This window comes from Colias croceus, chromosome 15 (genome assembly GCF_905220415.1).
Source record: "Colias croceus chromosome 15, ilColCroc2.1".
Taxonomy (NCBI): Eukaryota; Metazoa; Arthropoda; class Insecta; order Lepidoptera; family Pieridae; genus Colias; species Colias croceus.
The window spans coordinates 5,726,977-5,745,479 of NC_059551.1; the positions used below are offsets into that span (position 1 = coordinate 5,726,977).

Sequence of the window (18,503 nt, forward strand, 5' to 3'; positions counted from 1 at the left end):
AATAGCAAATCAAGGACTGCGCGGCCATGACTTTCAAGGCGAATATTTAATTATAATATTGATATAGAGCTTTGATTCATTTTTCGACAAATCTTGACAAATACAGACTTGAGTTGACAAAAGGAATTATTTCTCTATCCCAAGTAGTTGCTGAGATCTCCGTGGCCGCGCAGTCCTTGACGTCAGGATTGCGCGGCCAACTTAAAACGCTTATAACTTCTTTATTTCTGCTTTGACAAATACGGGGTTTGTTTCTTTCGATTTTGACAAATATTGACAAATTTTTGGCTGAAACCATTTTCTGATTTGATAACTTGGCGGAGCAATCCTGACGCACACGAATAGTATTGTGTCTGTAGTTGAGTGCCGTAACATTTCTACAACTTTGGAAGTTATTCTTTAAATTATTATATCACAACTATGAAGAAATTGTAAAATTCTATTTCAATTTTAAAAGGACAGAAAAAAATGTTGCTTTTTATTTCATATTTCATTTTGATGTTTAGTTTCGGTTTATTAAAACATAGTACATTTTTATATGTATGAAAGTATGAAACAGAATATGATACGTTGGTCACGTATTACAACCAAGATTACAACTTACAACATAGTTTATCTTCTACGCTACGTTATAAATTGACATCAATCTGACATCTAAGACAAAATTAATTACTACGAGAATAATGTGTCATCAAGTCAATATCCGATATTCATATTAATTGTTTTCAATGTAGTGTCAGATAGTTTTATATTATCTGTGGTAATAGGTAGCGCGGGCGTGGGTGCGGGTGCGGGTGCAGCCATGGCCGGCTGATGGAAGCGGGCTGGTGGTCGCCGTCGCCGTCGGCCTCGCCGCCGCCGCCGCCCCGCGCCCCGCCGCCCCGTTGCCGCTGCCGCCCGCTCTCCACCAGCTACAACTGCTTGCCGCATTATGGTCAGTATCTAGTACTAGCTGTGCTCCGCGGTTTCACCCTCGTGGCTCGGCTTCTGTTGGTCTGAGCGAGATGATATATAGCCTATAGCCTTTCTCGATAAATGGGCTATCCAACGCCATAATTTTTCAAATCGGACCAGTAGTTTCTGAGATTAGCGCGTTCAAACAAACAAACTCTTCAGCTTTATAATCTAGATGAGTGTATTATGTGGTGTAGATAGCGCAAGCGTGGGTGCGAGTGCGGGTGCAGCCATGGCAGTGCACAAATTGCTTAATAGGCAATTAGGCAATTTATGAGTCAAAAATATAATTATTTTCCCTTCATAACATTGATTACAGAAACATTAATAAAAGTAAAAAATAAATGTTATTATAGGCAGTCTTATAACGTAAACTTTTACAGCCATTATTATTTAAATACAAGGACCATTTATCGTCACCTAAACCTTCGTATAATGTAAACGTTAATAGTCATCTTGGCGTTACTAAGCCCATATGAAATGTAAGAACGATTCCATATTACCTAATAATAGTAATATCGGGCCTCATTTCCACTAAACACTCAACGCCCTCAAACCTCATATTCGTTTACCATGATAGTTATATAATAATCGTTTCCTCGTGGTTAAGATGAAAATCATAACAAATAAATTGCTTTTGTCATAGTCAGATGGAAATAACCTTTAATTAAAACTCATCGTTTTAAAGAATCAATCAAGTTTATAATAATTCATTAATTGGAAGACTACACAAGAACTTAAATCTAAAATTACTTTTAAACCACAAATTAGTTCATTAATCGCTCTAGTAACAGCTTGCTATGTAACATTAGTGGAAATAGCGGAATATATAGAAATAATTAAACTTGTTAAAACTTTACACCACAAACGATGCAGTATCGCACGCGATTATGACGACTAGAAGTTTTTAATAGCTTTGTAAAGTTCGATTAGTGTTTTCAACTTTGCTTTGCCGTCAAGGGAATGTTTGCGTGAAGTTGCCGGCCATTGCTGGAATACAAAAATACTTATACATTCATACTCTCTAGAGAATAAGAAAAGATCAGGTAAATTCTAAATTGTATGGTATTTTGTTCGTACTTTTAGTGAAAACCGTCTCAATGCCTTTAGGATAATGCACGAGCTTCATTAATGCTATAGAATAAATGTCCTAATTATTCTCGTTCGTATCAACTACGATGAAATCGTTGTACAAGTACCATTAATAAGCAAATTAACACTCAGTTCATTAGGGTTGGATTAACAAGCTTAACTTTAAAATAATATATAATCTTTCAATTCATTCAGAATTAGGATTAAAGTTAACCTTTGTTGTGGTAAATATAATTCTAAAAATAAATCAGATAGATGAATATCATAGCCCTAATACCGGATACATTTGATTTTGTAATCTATTTCTGCTTGATAAATTGAATGCTGTTTCTGACAGACTAATAACAAAAATCATCAAGTAGTGTTTGTAGAAAATATAAAACGAATTCACCAAGTAATTTTATGACATGTTCTCAATATTCAATAACAATGAGACATATCTGATATATGTTACCGGTATTATGGAACCAGAAAATATCTAGAAATGGTATTTTTCATATAATGTGAGTTACAGGCACAGGAACAGGTAGCTTATTATAACAACTTCATAGCTTAGCCTATAAATGTTTCAATAAAAAACATACGACCTGGCTACATATTGCTAAATGAACTGTATGATTCAGTTTTATTTGACAATATGAACAGCCGAGCGAAAAGAAGAATTACACTTTCCCTTGAATCGAATTGCTTTATATTATTTTTAATGATTTTCACATAGTCCTAGCCGCTGACAGAGATGAATTCTCATATCTCATGCCTTTTAAATTGACAATGAATTCAATCAAGTGTTTCTGAAATAATATAACAAGTTCCAGGTAATTAATTGTGTCCACAGCTCTATTAAACAGTTCTTGAGTTAAATCGTAGTAACAGTGTGTTCTCAACAGCGCGAGCTCTATCCTCTACAAATATTTATTTCTGGAAGACCAAATTCAATCTATGAACTGTTTTCGATCGCAATAACGACATCTCTATCTTCTGTTTCTAGCGCAGCAAGCTTAAAAGCATACAGGGCTAAATCTGATAGTAAACTATCAGCTCGAAAACTCGACCCTTGTTTCTTTTAAATCTATGAATTATGTATAATTACGTGAACATTATTAGTAATAACTAATTTTATAAATACATCAACTATTGTCATAAATAACTAAACCGCAAGGCATTGCAACAGATGGATGGCCAGACCTCGAAGACGAGTCGACTGGAGGCGCCCTCCGCGAGCGGGAACTCCGGTCGCTCCACCGAACTGTGCCGGCCCTGCGGCGGAGGGAACTCGACACCCGCGCTATCAAACATCACTTTTACCCCGAGGGGGGGTGGGGGTATGATTTATCCATACTAATATTATAAATGCGAAAGTAACTCTGTCTGTCTGTCTGTTACTCAATCACGCCTTAACTACTGAACCAATTTGCATGAAATTTGGTATAGAGATATTTTGATACCCGAGAAAGGACATAGGCTACTTTTTATCCCGGGAAATAGGATAGGTTTCATCCCGGAAATACCACGGGAACGGGAACTGTGCGGGTTTTTTTTAACTTTGACTACGCGGGCGAAGCTGCGGGTGGAAAGCTAGTTTGATATATTTAGTTATGGTCCAGTATGGGATCCTGAAAGCTCAACTTGAAGGTTGTGTGGTCAGTTTTAGACTCCTTATAGTTATAGTACCGACTATCAGTAAAATTAAATCAATTTGTTTATTGAGTGTATCATTTTTGATTACAACTGTTAACTTTATGATTAAAAGGTTATTTTTTATCATTGCGACGTGGACGTAAATTGGAGCTCCTCTAAAACGTTAAAACAAATTTCATAAAACATTAAATAATAACTTCTAAACTATGGCAACTATTCAATTTGCAAGAGTGCCATAGCAGAGTTTCTAACTAATATCGGAACGATGACTTTTTCTAAATAGCGCGATAAAGTTTTTCACGAAGAAAACTATAGTGGATTCAATTGAAACGGTTCGGATTAGACGACTAGAGTTTATTTCAATTATAGCAATGTTAATACCTTTCCGCATTCTTCACTTAACAAAATGGAAAGGTTAATAAGTCTAATTTGGTTCTATTGAAACAAATATTTATATTTCTTCAAAGAGAAATGGAAAGGGCTGAAATGTAAATATTCTCGAGCATTCCATTTCGGATTAATTAAGCCAATTATACATTTTTCGTGTTCTTCATTTATCTCAATTCCCTGAGGTTTTATACATTTGAATCGACCAAAATAGAACGCCAAAGAAATGAATTGTACGAAAGAGTTATAAATATATCTTATAAGATCGATTATATTTTCATAAAATGATAAATGGATAATTTCGCGGAAATTTACAATTAGCTACTCGGCAAGTTTAGAATAACCCCTTAATTGGTTACATTTATAAACGGATTAAACCATCTTAAATATAAAGTCCCTATTGTGCTCACTTATCCGCAACCAATTAAGTAATTTTCGAAGTTCATCACAAAGAGATTGTTTCGAGTTATTTGAAAATGTTGATACATTAATTGGAAATTTTATTTAAAGTTATCTTTCGGTATTTTCTAAAATAAGCACATTATCGTTTAGGAAAATAAAATCCTTATAATGTTGATAAATAAAATTCCCAATTTTTGCAGTAATAAGATATAAATAAAGTGTTCTTTCTATATTCATCAATGGGTAAGATTTCCGGTAAAGGTTGCCGGCAATAATTATTGTAGGTCTCAATAAAATAGCAATCACGTTAATTGGATATACCCGGAATGAAACAAAAATAATGGGATTTTCTGGGAACATCGCTGTGTTTTGTGATCAATCAGTATACATATTCACGGGAATTTTATTTGAAAATATTTTTAATCTGCAATCCAAAAAGCTTTACTTTGAATTTTTGGATAACGACGCCGACGGCATAAATGGCACTAAGTCCGATATGATATTTTCTAAAATCATTAATGTGTTTTTACCACAGGTTTTTACATTGTATTTGCATTTCGTTTCGTTTTACAAGGCTGTATATTTTCTATCAACAATATTCTCATAACACGCTCTATAGTAGGTACATAGCCTACATAGCCACATAAGCAGGTTGACTATTTATCTACTATTTTCTTGTGTTTTTTTTACGCGAGTAGGTATTATACATTTAGAAATTAAAGACTAACGGATTTTGAATACGATTCATTCGGAGAGACCTCAGGGAGAGACCCCAGTGATCACGCTCGCTGCGAAACGTCGGGTTATTTTATCACATCAAAGTATAGAACAAACTCGCTTTCTCTGTCCCTATGTCCCTTTGTATGCTTAAATCTTCAAAACTACGCAACGGATTTTGATGCGGTTTTTTTAATAGGTTTTCATATGTAATTTATTAGTTTTTAGATAAAGCGGGTGAAGCAACGGGCGGGAAGCTAGTAGTGAATAAATCGCGTTTAAAACCCGTTAAAATCTTTAATTTCATGTAACTACACGTTAGGTGGATTGTGTGTGGAGCCGCGTTCCTCGCGCACCTGCTGTCGACGGGGCTGCAGCTAGCGTACGGCGCGCTGCACGTGTACGCCTTGCGCCATCTTGGACCCGCTGCTGATCATGCAGGTTTGAGACTTGTGGTTTTTAATTATTGTTTATTATTTGAGATATACATAATTATGGAGACGACACCGCCTACATCACTTATGTTCCGCTCAACATACGCCATTGGCGTAACTGCACGCTCATTTTTTATTTGTTTTAAAGTGAAACGCATCAAATAAGCCTTCGTGTGTGTTACGATATTGAACAAATAATACGGAAAAGTGCAAAGGAATAACTTTCATCGGTAAGTACCTAACTAGTTAAAAATTTTTAAAACATTAGAGCAAAAAAATGGCGCTCAGATTTTGTTCGTGGTGTCTCCTCCATACGTAGTATTATTATCTCAATGTTATTATAGTGGTTGGTTTATTACTTACCTACATGGTTTTTGGTTATCATTATGTTTTTATAATGACAAGACATATTTTCACAATTTAAGTAAATATGATAAAGTTATTTGATTTAAGTCCTTTTTAACGATTTTATTATATCTACAGTTTTTACAATGACATCATAGGATGGTAATAAAAAATATGCTAGGTATTTATTGGCAGCATCGCGCAATTTTACTTAGCATTGCAAATTTAAATTTGCAAGAAATTTTATAAATATTTGCTTTGCTTCCTTTTCAACTCCAGAATTTTCTTCAACAAGAGTCAAGACATGCCACTCGATACAGACGTTTCAGCGCAGAAACGACAAAAGTATTTGAAACGCGGACAACATTTTCCATTCTCTACATTTTTTCTGACTTGTCAAGGATTCAAATAAGAAGACCGCTTGCTATTTCTTATCTTACAACGAGTGAATGAAATTCAGAGAAATATATATTTAAACAAATTAACTGATTAGATCAATTCTTCGGCACATCAATTCGCAAATTGCAGATAATGAAATCGAAATGCTTACTGTAATGAAAATGCGGATTTCCATCACGTGACTTAGAGTTTCATTTAAAACGAATTCATTGAGTGCTTGAGGCTCGAAGACGTAATCTGTCAATAGGACCCCGAGGAAATGAATAAACAAACGGAATGCCTTGATATCGAGTGAAAGTTTAACAGCCGTATTTAAATAAACACTGGCAACTTAGATCGTGATTCCTTCAGGCTATTTGCATTTACATTGATTACATTTACATGAATACCTGTAGAATATCATGAACGTAATATTCGCAATATCAATTCAAATTTAAAAGCAATTTATACCAATTTATGAGACAGTCTTAATCCAATATACGATAAAATATAGCTTGCTTTCAAATTTCATATCTTTACCAATAATAATAATTTTATATTCTTATAAAAGGCAGGATGAGAAAAAGTATGTCCGTCCCTTTAGTACAACAATGTAAAAGGAGCGGTCCCTTTGCGCGGAGATAGTCTCAACCCCCTCGGGCTTAAGGTCCACACCCGTTACCCGTTGAATAACTTATGGTGGTAACCAAATTAATTTCTTATCCAAAGGCACAGGCTTATATAATTATCGAACCTTATAATCCAAACATTCGCAACTCAATAAACACGAGTCCAAGATATAAATACCGATCCGGAAACGAAACAAACCGAATTATGATAAGCGACATTTAAAATTGCGTTTAAACAAAGTTTCCAGTAACCATTATTTGTGGACGGGCTTGATTTATTAAATTAATTTTCCAAGATTCACGACCCGATTTGAATATTAAGAGGTGGAAGTAATTCCGTTTATAGCGGTCTTTGTCAGCAGAGGCGGGCTGGAACCATAAGTCATAGAGTTTGTCTTTGATTCACAACTTTGGAGACTAATGAGTTGAGCCGTGAGCGTCATTTGTACTCGAAAGCAAGTGTAATTGCATTGAAATTCACAATTTGATTAATAATTTAGAATTAATTAATATCCTATTAATGTGATCGACTATTTTAATTAATCTGTGCCAACAGTTCTATTTGAATTTTACTTTTTTATTAATTATTCGGCATTCCAAGTTTCATTACAAAAATGATTATGGTATCCGTAAAAGAAAGTATTTGAATGTATTACGGGTTTAAAATTTTCCTTTTTTTCGTCCTCTATTGTAGGTTATAAGTCAGGAGATAGTAACATTTGCCAATAACCGAGATTCTTGATTATTTTATAGAATTAAAAGACGGAAAATATATTTTTCATTAAATTTTTGCTTACATTCAAAATCTCAGAGTCATTTCACGGCACTCGACTTTGATGAGATTTTTTGTTCCAGAAAATTCCCGTCATAGTCTTAAGAAATACCTACCTTTTAACAACGTTATTCTCATACCCGACACTAATTAATGAAATTAGTTTAAATAGTAATTTATTACATTTAAGTTTAAAATATTAACCTAGTATATACCATGTATATACCTACTTTTGAATATTGATTGTCCTCAAAGATGTTACTGCTTTTATTTCTGCAATTTATGGATGATATGTATATGTTTATTATTTAACACTGATAGTAATCCTTAAAAATATATCTAATTTTTTTTCAATTTGAACGAGCCCTATTAAGTTTGGATATTTAACGACGGCTTAACTACAACTCAAGTTGTTAATTACCCTAGATGGAAATAACGCTCAATGTATTGTATATTCAGTGAGCGGTGACGGCACAATGGGGATTTATTTTACATAAGGAATAAGGATTTACGTTAATAGGCTGCGTTTACATTTCAACAAAGCGTGTGATATTTGAAAGCTTAACGTTCTCGAGATAATTGTATTAAGTGAAGCCCAGGAATATCTGGTAAATTGGCGGCATTGAAAGTAATGCGCTTTGCGTGGAGTTACCTCGATATATCCCCGAGTGGGTCTTATTAACGAGCTGCAACCAAAAAAGTTACCGCGTGCCTAATGGATGTGCCGTTATACGATTTATTTTGTGGAGCAAGTTTTGTAAGCTCTCACGTTTGTAAAATATTTTGAGTATATTTTTATTTCGTTATTTAGTAAGAGATGCCGCTCTGGGTTTAGTTTTATCTTTGCGATATTCGTCTGTATGACATAGGACTGATTTTTGTGAAATTAGTTATAATGGAAAATTGTGATTATTTTCTGCTCTATCTATTCTTGTTCAATATTAAAATTATATTGTCCATATCTATTAAAAAGATATAGATTACGTAAAATCCTTATTAATACTTACTATTCAAAATGCAAGATGTCTTGTTTGTCCTTCCCTCGCATCAAAGAATCAGAATTTACATTTCCTTTAAACAAACACAATTCCTCGTTAAATTTAAATTATGTTTAGAAAAAGCTTGTTTGTGCTACGAAAATTGATATTAGAACTGAGAATAATGAGGGTCCCTATTGTTTGTAACACAAATTGTCAGGAATATTTCGTGGAGAGGTGCTACGGCTATTATTCATAAATATTAATAACTTGTCATAATTTATGCTCATTAGGTTGTTTGTAACAAATAGAACACTTTACACTAAGCGTACATAAATTATTAGGGAGTTCCTTTCCATTCTCTACTAATTTTCTACTGTACTTCTGCTCTATAATTTTTACCAAGCATCTAGGTACCTTATAATGAGACCATGATGATGATCTCTAATAATCTAAGTAATATGCAATGGCTTGATAATATGTTTAAAATAATTACTTGATTAGAAAAGCATCTCAAGATGTTAGAAATGAATTCGTTCGAGGTTGCTCTCGTGATTTTTAACAAGTTCAATAAAACTCTAAGCCGAATTTCATCCAAAAAAAAATTTAATATTTTATATTTAAAAAAAAATTTAATATTTTATTTTACCCTTCCTCTCCAAAGTCCTAGAACGCTTGATACATCAACAACTTACCACCTTTCTGAACAAAAACAGCGTCCTTAGTCCTTTCCAATCCGGTTTCCGTCCTGGTCACAGTACTACGACAGCGTTGGTTAAGGTTACCGACGACATCAGATCAGGTATGGACAATAAGCAGCTTACCGTATTAACTCTTTTAGACTTTAGTAATGCTTTTAATAGTGTCAATCATAGAGTATTGTTAGGTCTGCTTCGTTCAATTAATATATCTCCAGAGGTGATTGATTGGTTTCAAAGTTACCTGCGTGGACGGCGACAGCGCATTATAGTTGATGATAAAATATCATCCTGGTCATCCATTTCTGATGGTGTCCCGCAGGGTGGCGTGTTGTCTCCTCTTCTTTTTGCGATATTTATAAACTCTATCACAAGTAATTTAACTTCTCTCTACCACATTTACGCCGATGACTTGCAAATATACACTCAATCAAGCCTCGAAGATATATCACATGCTATAGCCTCAACTAATGCTGATTTAGCCAGGATTGTTGAATGGAGCACAAACTATGGCCTTACCATTAATCCTTCTAAGAGTCAGGTCATCATCATTGGTAGCCCCCGTCTCATCTCAAGGCTTGACTGGGAGAACCTCACACCTATTTCTATTGATGGCATTGTTATACCTTTTAGCAAAACTGTTAAAAACCTTGGTGTGTACCTTGATACAACTTTATCTTGGCGTGATCACATAAAAGAGGTGAGTCGTAGGGTTTATGCTTCATCTTGCTCGCTAAGGCGTTTGCGTAACTTCTTGCCATTCTCCACGAAAATCATATTGGCACAATCCCTTCTTTTGCCTATTATCGACTACGCTGACGCTTGCTGTCCGGATCTTACGCAGGAGCTTTTAAATAAACTGGAGCGTCTGCAAAACTTTTGTATACGTTTCATTTTTGGGCTTCGGAAGTACGATCATGTTTCGTATTTTAGAAAAAAACTCAAGTGGCTGCCAATCCGATCTCGTCGTAATATACATTTTCTCCGTCTTTTGTATCAAGTACTTTTTGACCCTAAATCGCCTTCATACCTTAAAAATAACTTTGAATTCCTCCAGAATGAAACTTATACTCTACGGTCGAAAGAAAGACTCGCACTCAAAAAACTGATTTCTTAAGTTATTCATTTGCTTCAACCGCTGTAAGATTGTGGAACTAAGTAATATAACTAAGTAATATGTATGTTTGTAAAATATTGTTTAGTTTTTAAAATAAGATTTTGATGCCTCCCTTTATACAGCAAACACTTGTCCTTTGCCTAAGGGGTCGCCTGGTAGAGATCACTCTGAAGTGATAAGGCCGCCCCGTTACACATATTAAGCTGTAACATTGTGACTTATTAGGTATATACTTTTATATTTTATAAAAACAATGTGTGTAATGAAGTGTCAAATAAATAAATAAATTATATTTTTTGTGTGACAATTCTGGTGATGTCGTAGCAATTATTAAAATGTTTACACTCGTAGAATTTGAATATAATTTTGAAATAGCATTGCAAATATTTCGCCCGGGTAGTAATTTATGCAAGGTGTAATAATTATATACTAGCTGCTCGCCCTGGCTCTGCTCGGGTAAAACATCTGTCTTGCTTCCAAACAACAACAAAAAAACTAAAAAAGGAAATGTTTAATAACATTTTCTAATTATCATCACAGATGAAAGATCGATATGTTTCTTATGATAAAAATCGAAAATTTACTCGAACGATTAAAAAAAATATTTACCCGTAAGCTGCTGTTTGTGGAGTAGGTAATATAATACGGTGTATTTTTTTTTCTTCCCGGACCAACCCGGAACTAACGAATAGTTATTTACATAGAATATGTTTTACCTATATTTATTACTATAATATAAATTATGTACCTATGTATGTATTTATCAAAATGTATCGAAAATTATCCAGTATGGGCCGGCGCAATATGCGTAGGCGTGTCTCGCGCTGCCGGCGCTATAGTTGCCGGTAGACGCCGCTCACCGCGACTAGCTGCGTTACTTGGAGGCATCTTATTACCCCTGGCCTGTCTCTTCACATCATTTGCTACACAGCTGCATCAGACTTTACTTAGTTATGGTAGGTATTATTTTGAGGAAATGTTAATTTTATAGGTATGAGGTTTTTCAATGTGAAAATCGATCCTTCGGCACCGCCAAAAATGGTACATTATTACAGCACTTTATGTTCCCCCAAATGGGAGAATAAGTTAAGGCTTAAGTTCCTTATTATAAAAATTAAAACGGACTATGACTAAATCCATACGAAAACTCCGACAGTTTAAAAGCTAAGCTAAATATCTATGTTGTTTAATGTTTGAAAATCTCACCTTTAAGAGGGTTTTTTAAATAATTAAGGATGAATAAGTTCGAATAGTCTATAGTATGTAATTTCACAACAGATGTGATGTTATTAATCCTAACATAACCGAGTCTAGGATAGTTGCTCGTTTTCACATAAACCCAAATTAACAATGTCCTCTATATTCCATCTACAATAATCAAATTAGACAGATTTCATAATAGGCTCCTTTGAGCTACCAGATTAAATTAGAAGTTATAATAATTTTGCCTATTGTGTTATCTTATTACGTCGTTACATGCTACTATGTATAATAATATAATACATAATTGCCTTTTATGTTTTAGAAAATTGTTAAATATACAGCTTAAACAAGAAAATTCTAGAGATCTTAAACTTAATCCAGTCTCATTCACCAGCTTAAAATATTGTTACCATCTTTAAATTTCTGAAAGCTTGAAGATATATTATATTTATATTTTATCCCGTAGTTAATGATATAACCTAATACAAAATAGGGGTCGTGTAGGGAACAAGGACTAACTGAAATACGGCAAGGACTGAAACATCGCTACAAGCAAAGATGGCAAATACAAATAAATTGCAACAGATGCTCTATATTTTTCAAACTTACCAAATGAATACTAAAAATTCCTCCTTTTCAATATTTAAAAAAAACTACATTTTATACTCGAATATATTTTTTTATAATCCCACAGGCGTAGTATTAGGTATCGGTTGTGGTCTAGTCCGGGAGGCGGCTGGGTTAGTTCTAGGAACGTACTTCAGGAGACGGCGGCAGTTCGTCGAACTGGTTGCCCACGCGGGGGGAGGTGTTGGTATCGCGCTGTTTAGCGTCTTGTATAAGGAGGCTGTGGGGTATGTAGATAAGGTTTTTTGTTTTGTATGTGTATTTCTATTTATTTTATGAGTTGTAGAATATTTCGTAAATGTCCAAATTCATCAAATAAGTTCTAAAAAGCCTGTTTTTTAGGTAGTAATTCCATTTAGTGGATTAAAAAATAATTGTAAAAGAGTTTGTTTGTGTTGATAACTTGATATTTAAATGATTTGCGAAATATTCAAAAATAATAATTTTGTAGATGTTGCCCTTTAAAAGATAACACTTCACTTTTATAATTTTACCCGTACTGTTTACTCTACAATTATATAAATCCAATACTTACACTCCCATTTTGATTAATTAAGGCCATGAGCTAGATATAAATTTCCGCAACAATAACTCCAGATGTATTGTGTCCAACATTTCATAAACAGATAAGATATTTTCATCTCGTTTTAATTGATAAAAACGAGAGCATATGTGCTTTTAAAAAACATCAAAAGTCACAAAGTGATTGTTTCCCGCGCCTGCAGCCAAATGCTTTTGTAGCAGGCATTGTTGTGATTTCGAAATAATATTTCAAATCTCGTAAACCACAATGTTTCCTATTTCATAAACTGTCCAAAGCAATATACCAAAACTATGTCCATTAAATTCATATCACAATAGATGGTTTTAACAGATATGGCAATTTGTTTTTACGTAATAACATTTACAAAACCATCGGTACGCTAGTTTTTACATAATAACATTTACAGAAACCAGACTACAAAATCTTTACACAGATTCAAAGTTCAAACCAGGAGAAGCTAAATAAACTAGCTTTTCATTCAATACTCTATACCTTCCTTAAGAAATGAAAATCAGATAAAAGTAGGTAAGTCCCAGCAAAAAGATGCAAGATAGCTACAAAAAGTTCGTAAGAAGATGTTCCTTTCAGCAAACTAGGATGGCGGCTCGGGCTTCAAGCAATTACGGGGATATTAGTGTTAGCGTTCTTCCTGAGCGCAGTGTACCGGAGCGCTTCCTTGTATCACCCGCAGAGACGAGCCATTTTGCATCTCAAGAATCAACGCAGGAAGGTAAATATTCAATACTTTTTCCTCGATATTGATACCTTTGTAGAAATATATTGTTAAGGGTTTTGTCTTTTTAAATTACAATTTACTAGGTTATTTTTAATTTCTTTTTAAAAATATGCGTAAATGAAGCTATCAATACATACAATATAATATTACAATCAATACAACTTACTTGGGTCACGAGTGGCTGAGTTGGTCAGGCATCCACCCCGGAATGGCACGTAAGGATGCGGGTTCGAGTCCCACCTCGTGATCGAATTTTTTCTATTCTTTATAAATTTATACAACTTACTTGTCTCAAAATCTTTGCTCTAATATTTTATGGTAAAATCAAGTAGTCTATATTTTCAAGGCATTTTTTTCCAATTAATACTTAACTCAGAACGAATAATTTAAAAACAGATCCATTCCATTCTGAAACACAATACTATTAAAAACGCAAACAGCCTTTAAAATACGAAACAGCCTTTAAAACAGCGCAAAAGCGAACCCTTTTCGTTGACGAGTTTTAATTAATAACCGTGAGCGGTTCGCTGACAATTCATTTAACAGGTAAAAGAGAAGAAAGGCCTAAAAAAGCCCCAGTTCATCGATCTGAGCCCGCTCCAATCCCGGCCCGCGAAAGTTTTGCTATTAGCAGCCGGCATGGCGGCCTTTGGTCTATATACGCCCGTATTTTTCTTGGTAAGTAAAAGTACTAGGTTATCACGAGATTGCTCAACTTTGTTTCTTTTCGTGTAAAGTTGGTGAACAGATGGTTTATAATTAAAGGTGTATTTAGAAGTGGATTAGTTGGTAACATTTAAGATTAGTTCTTTAAAGAACTAATAAATTGAGGGCAGAACTGTGGAAATTAGATGAAGCACTAACCACATAATAAAATTTGATATTCCTAAAAATATGACGAAAAATGTTTACAAACCTTTTAACCTGTAGGAAGATAGAATATAATATGTATCCAAATATTGTCTATATATTTTATACTTTACCTTCGTAATGAAATTTCAAAAAGGTCGGATCAATAGTTTTGCGTCAATCTTGTTCAGAATATGAAAAATTGTTATTACCCTTGAAATCAGTAAAATTTTTACAACCCAGTTTAAGTATTCCCTGGTTACCTAAAATCAAGCTTTACTTTGTTTCATAAACAACAATTGCCTGGAAGAGATCACTCTTAAGTGATAAGGCCGCCTTCTGTGCTGGACTAGTTTTAAGTTTTAATTTTAAAAATTTATATTTTGTATGCCAGCACTATAAAGTGTTAATAAATAAATAAAATAAACAATTTGAATTTGCTTATACCGAGTATGTATCTGGCTCGAAGAAGCTATCTCTCTCTGAATGAGGACGAAGCCCCGAAATATACATAACTGTAACATTTCCTGTCCTAAATCATCTAGATATCGGGCTAACCCTCTCGCAGTTACAAACCCGCTAATGTATTATAAACACGCTTCCAACACCTTATATTCAATAAAGCTTTTGTGCTATCTTAAATAGATTCAAATTTAATTTGGGGCTGTGCAAAATTACTCTGTGATTCATCTATTTGTGGCTACCGTAATAAATTATTATCTGACGATGATGTCTCCTAACCGGCAAATTAAATTAGGCGAAATTTGTAAAGCGCTTTTATGAGAAAAGTTAATTTAGGCAATTTTGAATATGCCAAATGCGAAGATCTTATTATTATTACCTTACTTTGTTCGCCATTGCATAAATTTTTTACCTTTATAAACGGACAGATAATAATTTGTCTCCAAATAAATATTTGCTACATAGTCATATTAAGATTTTGGAGATTTAGGCCTAAAAACCATCATAGCTTCTTAACCAGTTTTTCATCAGTGCTTTTCATAAATAATTTATCTATTCTCAGTGAAACTTTGTTAAATACTTTACTGATCCCTAGCTTTTTCCTTGGGGACTTGTTATATTTTTAAGCCAGCGCTAAGACGCAAGATAAATGCTCAAAAATAAGGTCTGAAATAATGTTTTCCTAGAAATTCCTTAAGAACTTTAGAGTAAGACAGGATTATATTTAGATTCAGAGCAAATACAATTTAAGACTTTTACTGAGTTTTCCTTGAAGTTCCTTAAATAACTTGTATATGGACAGGCACTACAAGGTTTCCAAGAAGGATTGGAAGAGAGCGCACTCGTATTACTACAGACATTTCTGGGATTCGCGGCGGTGCTTGGATGCGCTGGTTTTGGTCTGGTTCTTGTCAGACCCTCGGCACAGTGTCTGGTTTCTAAACAGTATTTGTGTCAGACTGCTATGCTAGGCATTGGTAAGTATTTTTTGTTTAGTTGTAATTTTTATAGTCCTTCTGTGTGTTTTGCTTTCTTAGCTTGTGTTTAATTTCAAAATTGGTTCAGTTGTTTAGACGTGAAAGCGTAACAGATACGATTGTTTCTATTAATTTATATTTATATGCATTAGTAGATAGTATAGAAGAGATTATAAATAACGTTTTTGACTCACAGTTATCTTTTTTATTTGCCAATGATGTAGTAAATAAAGTTTTAATCAAACTTGGGTACGTAATTTTATACAACCGCGCTATCGATATCTTTCATATTAAAACTCTTACATAGAGTTGAATGGAACACATGTTCGTAACGTTAAGTACAAAGATGATAAAGACGTAAACAGCTGGATACAACTGAATGAAATACTTATAACGCCAATAACACTAAGATATTATGAACAATGTTATAACATTGTTATACTATTAAAGAGCGGAGCTTTCGTGATGGCTCACGAAGTTATTTTGTTGCGTTTTAATTTTAAAGCGTATATAACTGAAATAAAACTAGAGCTATTCATTCGAATCTAAATAAAGCATCTAAACGTTATTTAGGTCACATTTCTGATAGCTAAAGTAACTAAATGGTAATGGTACAATTAACTTCCCACAATGGTTACTTAACGTTAAATCGTATAAAGTTTCCATTCGTTCCAGGAATATCGATGTTGGCCCTGAGCAGCGTGGAAGGCTATCACGGGTACGTGCTCTTCGCCTGGATGTACGGTTTATGTTTGGGCGGATTCCTCTACTCGATGAAAATGCTCACAATGGAGCGAGTTCGGGGGCGGCACTTCACCAAAGTTTGGAGTGAGTACTACCCTACGACTGGCTGTCGAGTTAAAACTTGCGAACTAATCGGTGTTTCTCTGGCAGGTTTCGTGCAAGGAGCGGAAGCGATTCCCGTGATCGTCGGGGTGCCAGTGACGGGTTATATTAACCAGCAAGTTCCACGGGCGGGGTTTTATTTTTCGACGGCTTCGACGTTGATCGGGGCGATTCTGTTGTTCTTTGTTGGGTTTTCGAAGCGGGAGCCGGAGCCGCCGCCGCTGCCCGCTCCGGCAGTGTCTGAGGCTTGTTTGTGTCTGACGCCGCCGCGGTGCGAGCCCGCGTGGTGCGCGTGCAGTGCGGGCGGAGCGACGACTTACTGCGCGTGGACGGGGAGCTCTTGTACTCGTTTGCCCAAGTCTATGTCGTATGCAGCGCCGTTGAACCGACCGTGCTGTCCAGCCGCGTACCCGGAGTGTTGTAGGCGCGTAACGTTACGTCCGTCGCGAAGTGTGCCCGAGGGACTCGCGCGGCGAGGCACGTGGGGCCGCGCCTCGTGCAGAGCGAACTGCCCGCGACGGGAACACCACTTGATTGAACAAATCACTACTTCTGTATAGATTGTCGAGGATTACGTTAGTTTCATGTTGAAATGAAATTTAAGCCTCTTTCAATGCTACGTTTTCTCTGATCCGGAAAGATAGCGTTTTATTGGACCTTGATGAGTAAAATTGGCATGTACAAATGAAACTAATGTTTGCCTCGATTTGATAAGTATGTGAATGATCAAATTGTATATATTGATTTATTTAAAAATGTATTATTAATAAGTTTTATTACTTGCGGACACACGCAACGATCCATTTTCGTGTGAAAGACGGATTTATAGAAAAAAATTGGTTCTTTTTGGCATACGAATAAGCCTACTTTTATTATATCCTCTATTCAAATCATTTCACTTTGGCACGTAGGGTTGTATTAGATAAACAGGAAGGCGGGAGGGCTCTCCGTCGCGTCGTGTTATTTGATTTTATACTGTGCTTGATGTTTTATTTCTCTGGAGGTTATTCAGACAAATTTCGGACGTTTATGAATGCCGATGTTCTTGTAAATTTATTTTATTTTGTTTTGATTTTTAACGTAGCGACATATGAATTTATTTTTTAGGCTAAAAATTAACAATACGAATCTTATAAACTCCCATTTTTTCAAATACTTGTGGGACCTTTGATGTTGTAGGTACTAACGTTTTGTAAAAATTAAAACTTATAATAGTTCCAAATTAGCGTCTTTTATCTTTCCTATTTGTTTAAAATTGTAGAGAATGGTGGCAATATAGTTGAATGTTGGTGAAAATAATAAATTAAGGGACAGTGTCAATTTTACTATTTGTTACAGATGAATATATTGTATTTAAACTTTATTTAAATATAAGTAAATATCTGGATTGTTTATTAGAAAATGGTTATTGTATATACATGTATAAGTTGTGTATAAGTTGTATGAAAAGACGTTGTTTTTTTACTGCATTGTTCGATTTACTTTTACTTAAAAAATAAAGTTATAGAAAAGTTTTGGTGTTTTATTATAACTTCCCGATATTGCTTTTTAATATAAAACCTATCGAATGATAATATAATGCATGCATTTTCAATTGATATGAAGTGCATCGTTCAATATTAGGTACTAAATACCTACTTACTCGTTACTACGCAATTTACGAGAGGAATTAATATTTCAATCATCATTTAAATTAAATAACTTTCACAATATTATAAT

At 34.6% G+C, this 18,503-nt stretch overlaps 1 protein-coding gene across 2 annotated transcripts in view; it reads left to right on the plus strand.

Moving 5' to 3' along the window:
* The window catches only part of LOC123697988 (monocarboxylate transporter 4-like), a 45,104-nt gene extending 26,807 nt beyond the window's left edge, over positions 1 to 18,297 (plus strand). For both annotated transcript variants that reach the window (XM_045644578.1, XM_045644577.1), the window contains exons 3-12: positions 768 to 934; positions 3,218 to 3,368; positions 5,513 to 5,631; positions 11,329 to 11,496; positions 12,438 to 12,597; positions 13,503 to 13,644; positions 14,197 to 14,328; positions 15,764 to 15,938; positions 16,614 to 16,766; positions 16,833 to 18,297. In XM_045644578.1, coding sequence (XP_045500534.1) covers positions 814 to 934; positions 3,218 to 3,368; positions 5,513 to 5,631; positions 11,329 to 11,496; positions 12,438 to 12,597; positions 13,503 to 13,644; positions 14,197 to 14,328; positions 15,764 to 15,938; positions 16,614 to 16,766; positions 16,833 to 17,344 — 1,833 coding nt within the window. In that variant the 5' untranslated portion in view covers positions 768 to 813 and the 3' untranslated portion in view covers positions 17,345 to 18,297. The remainder of the gene's footprint in view (positions 1 to 767; positions 935 to 3,217; positions 3,369 to 5,512; positions 5,632 to 11,328; positions 11,497 to 12,437; positions 12,598 to 13,502; positions 13,645 to 14,196; positions 14,329 to 15,763; positions 15,939 to 16,613; positions 16,767 to 16,832) is intronic.
* Positions 18,298 to 18,503: the final 206 nt, after the last annotated feature.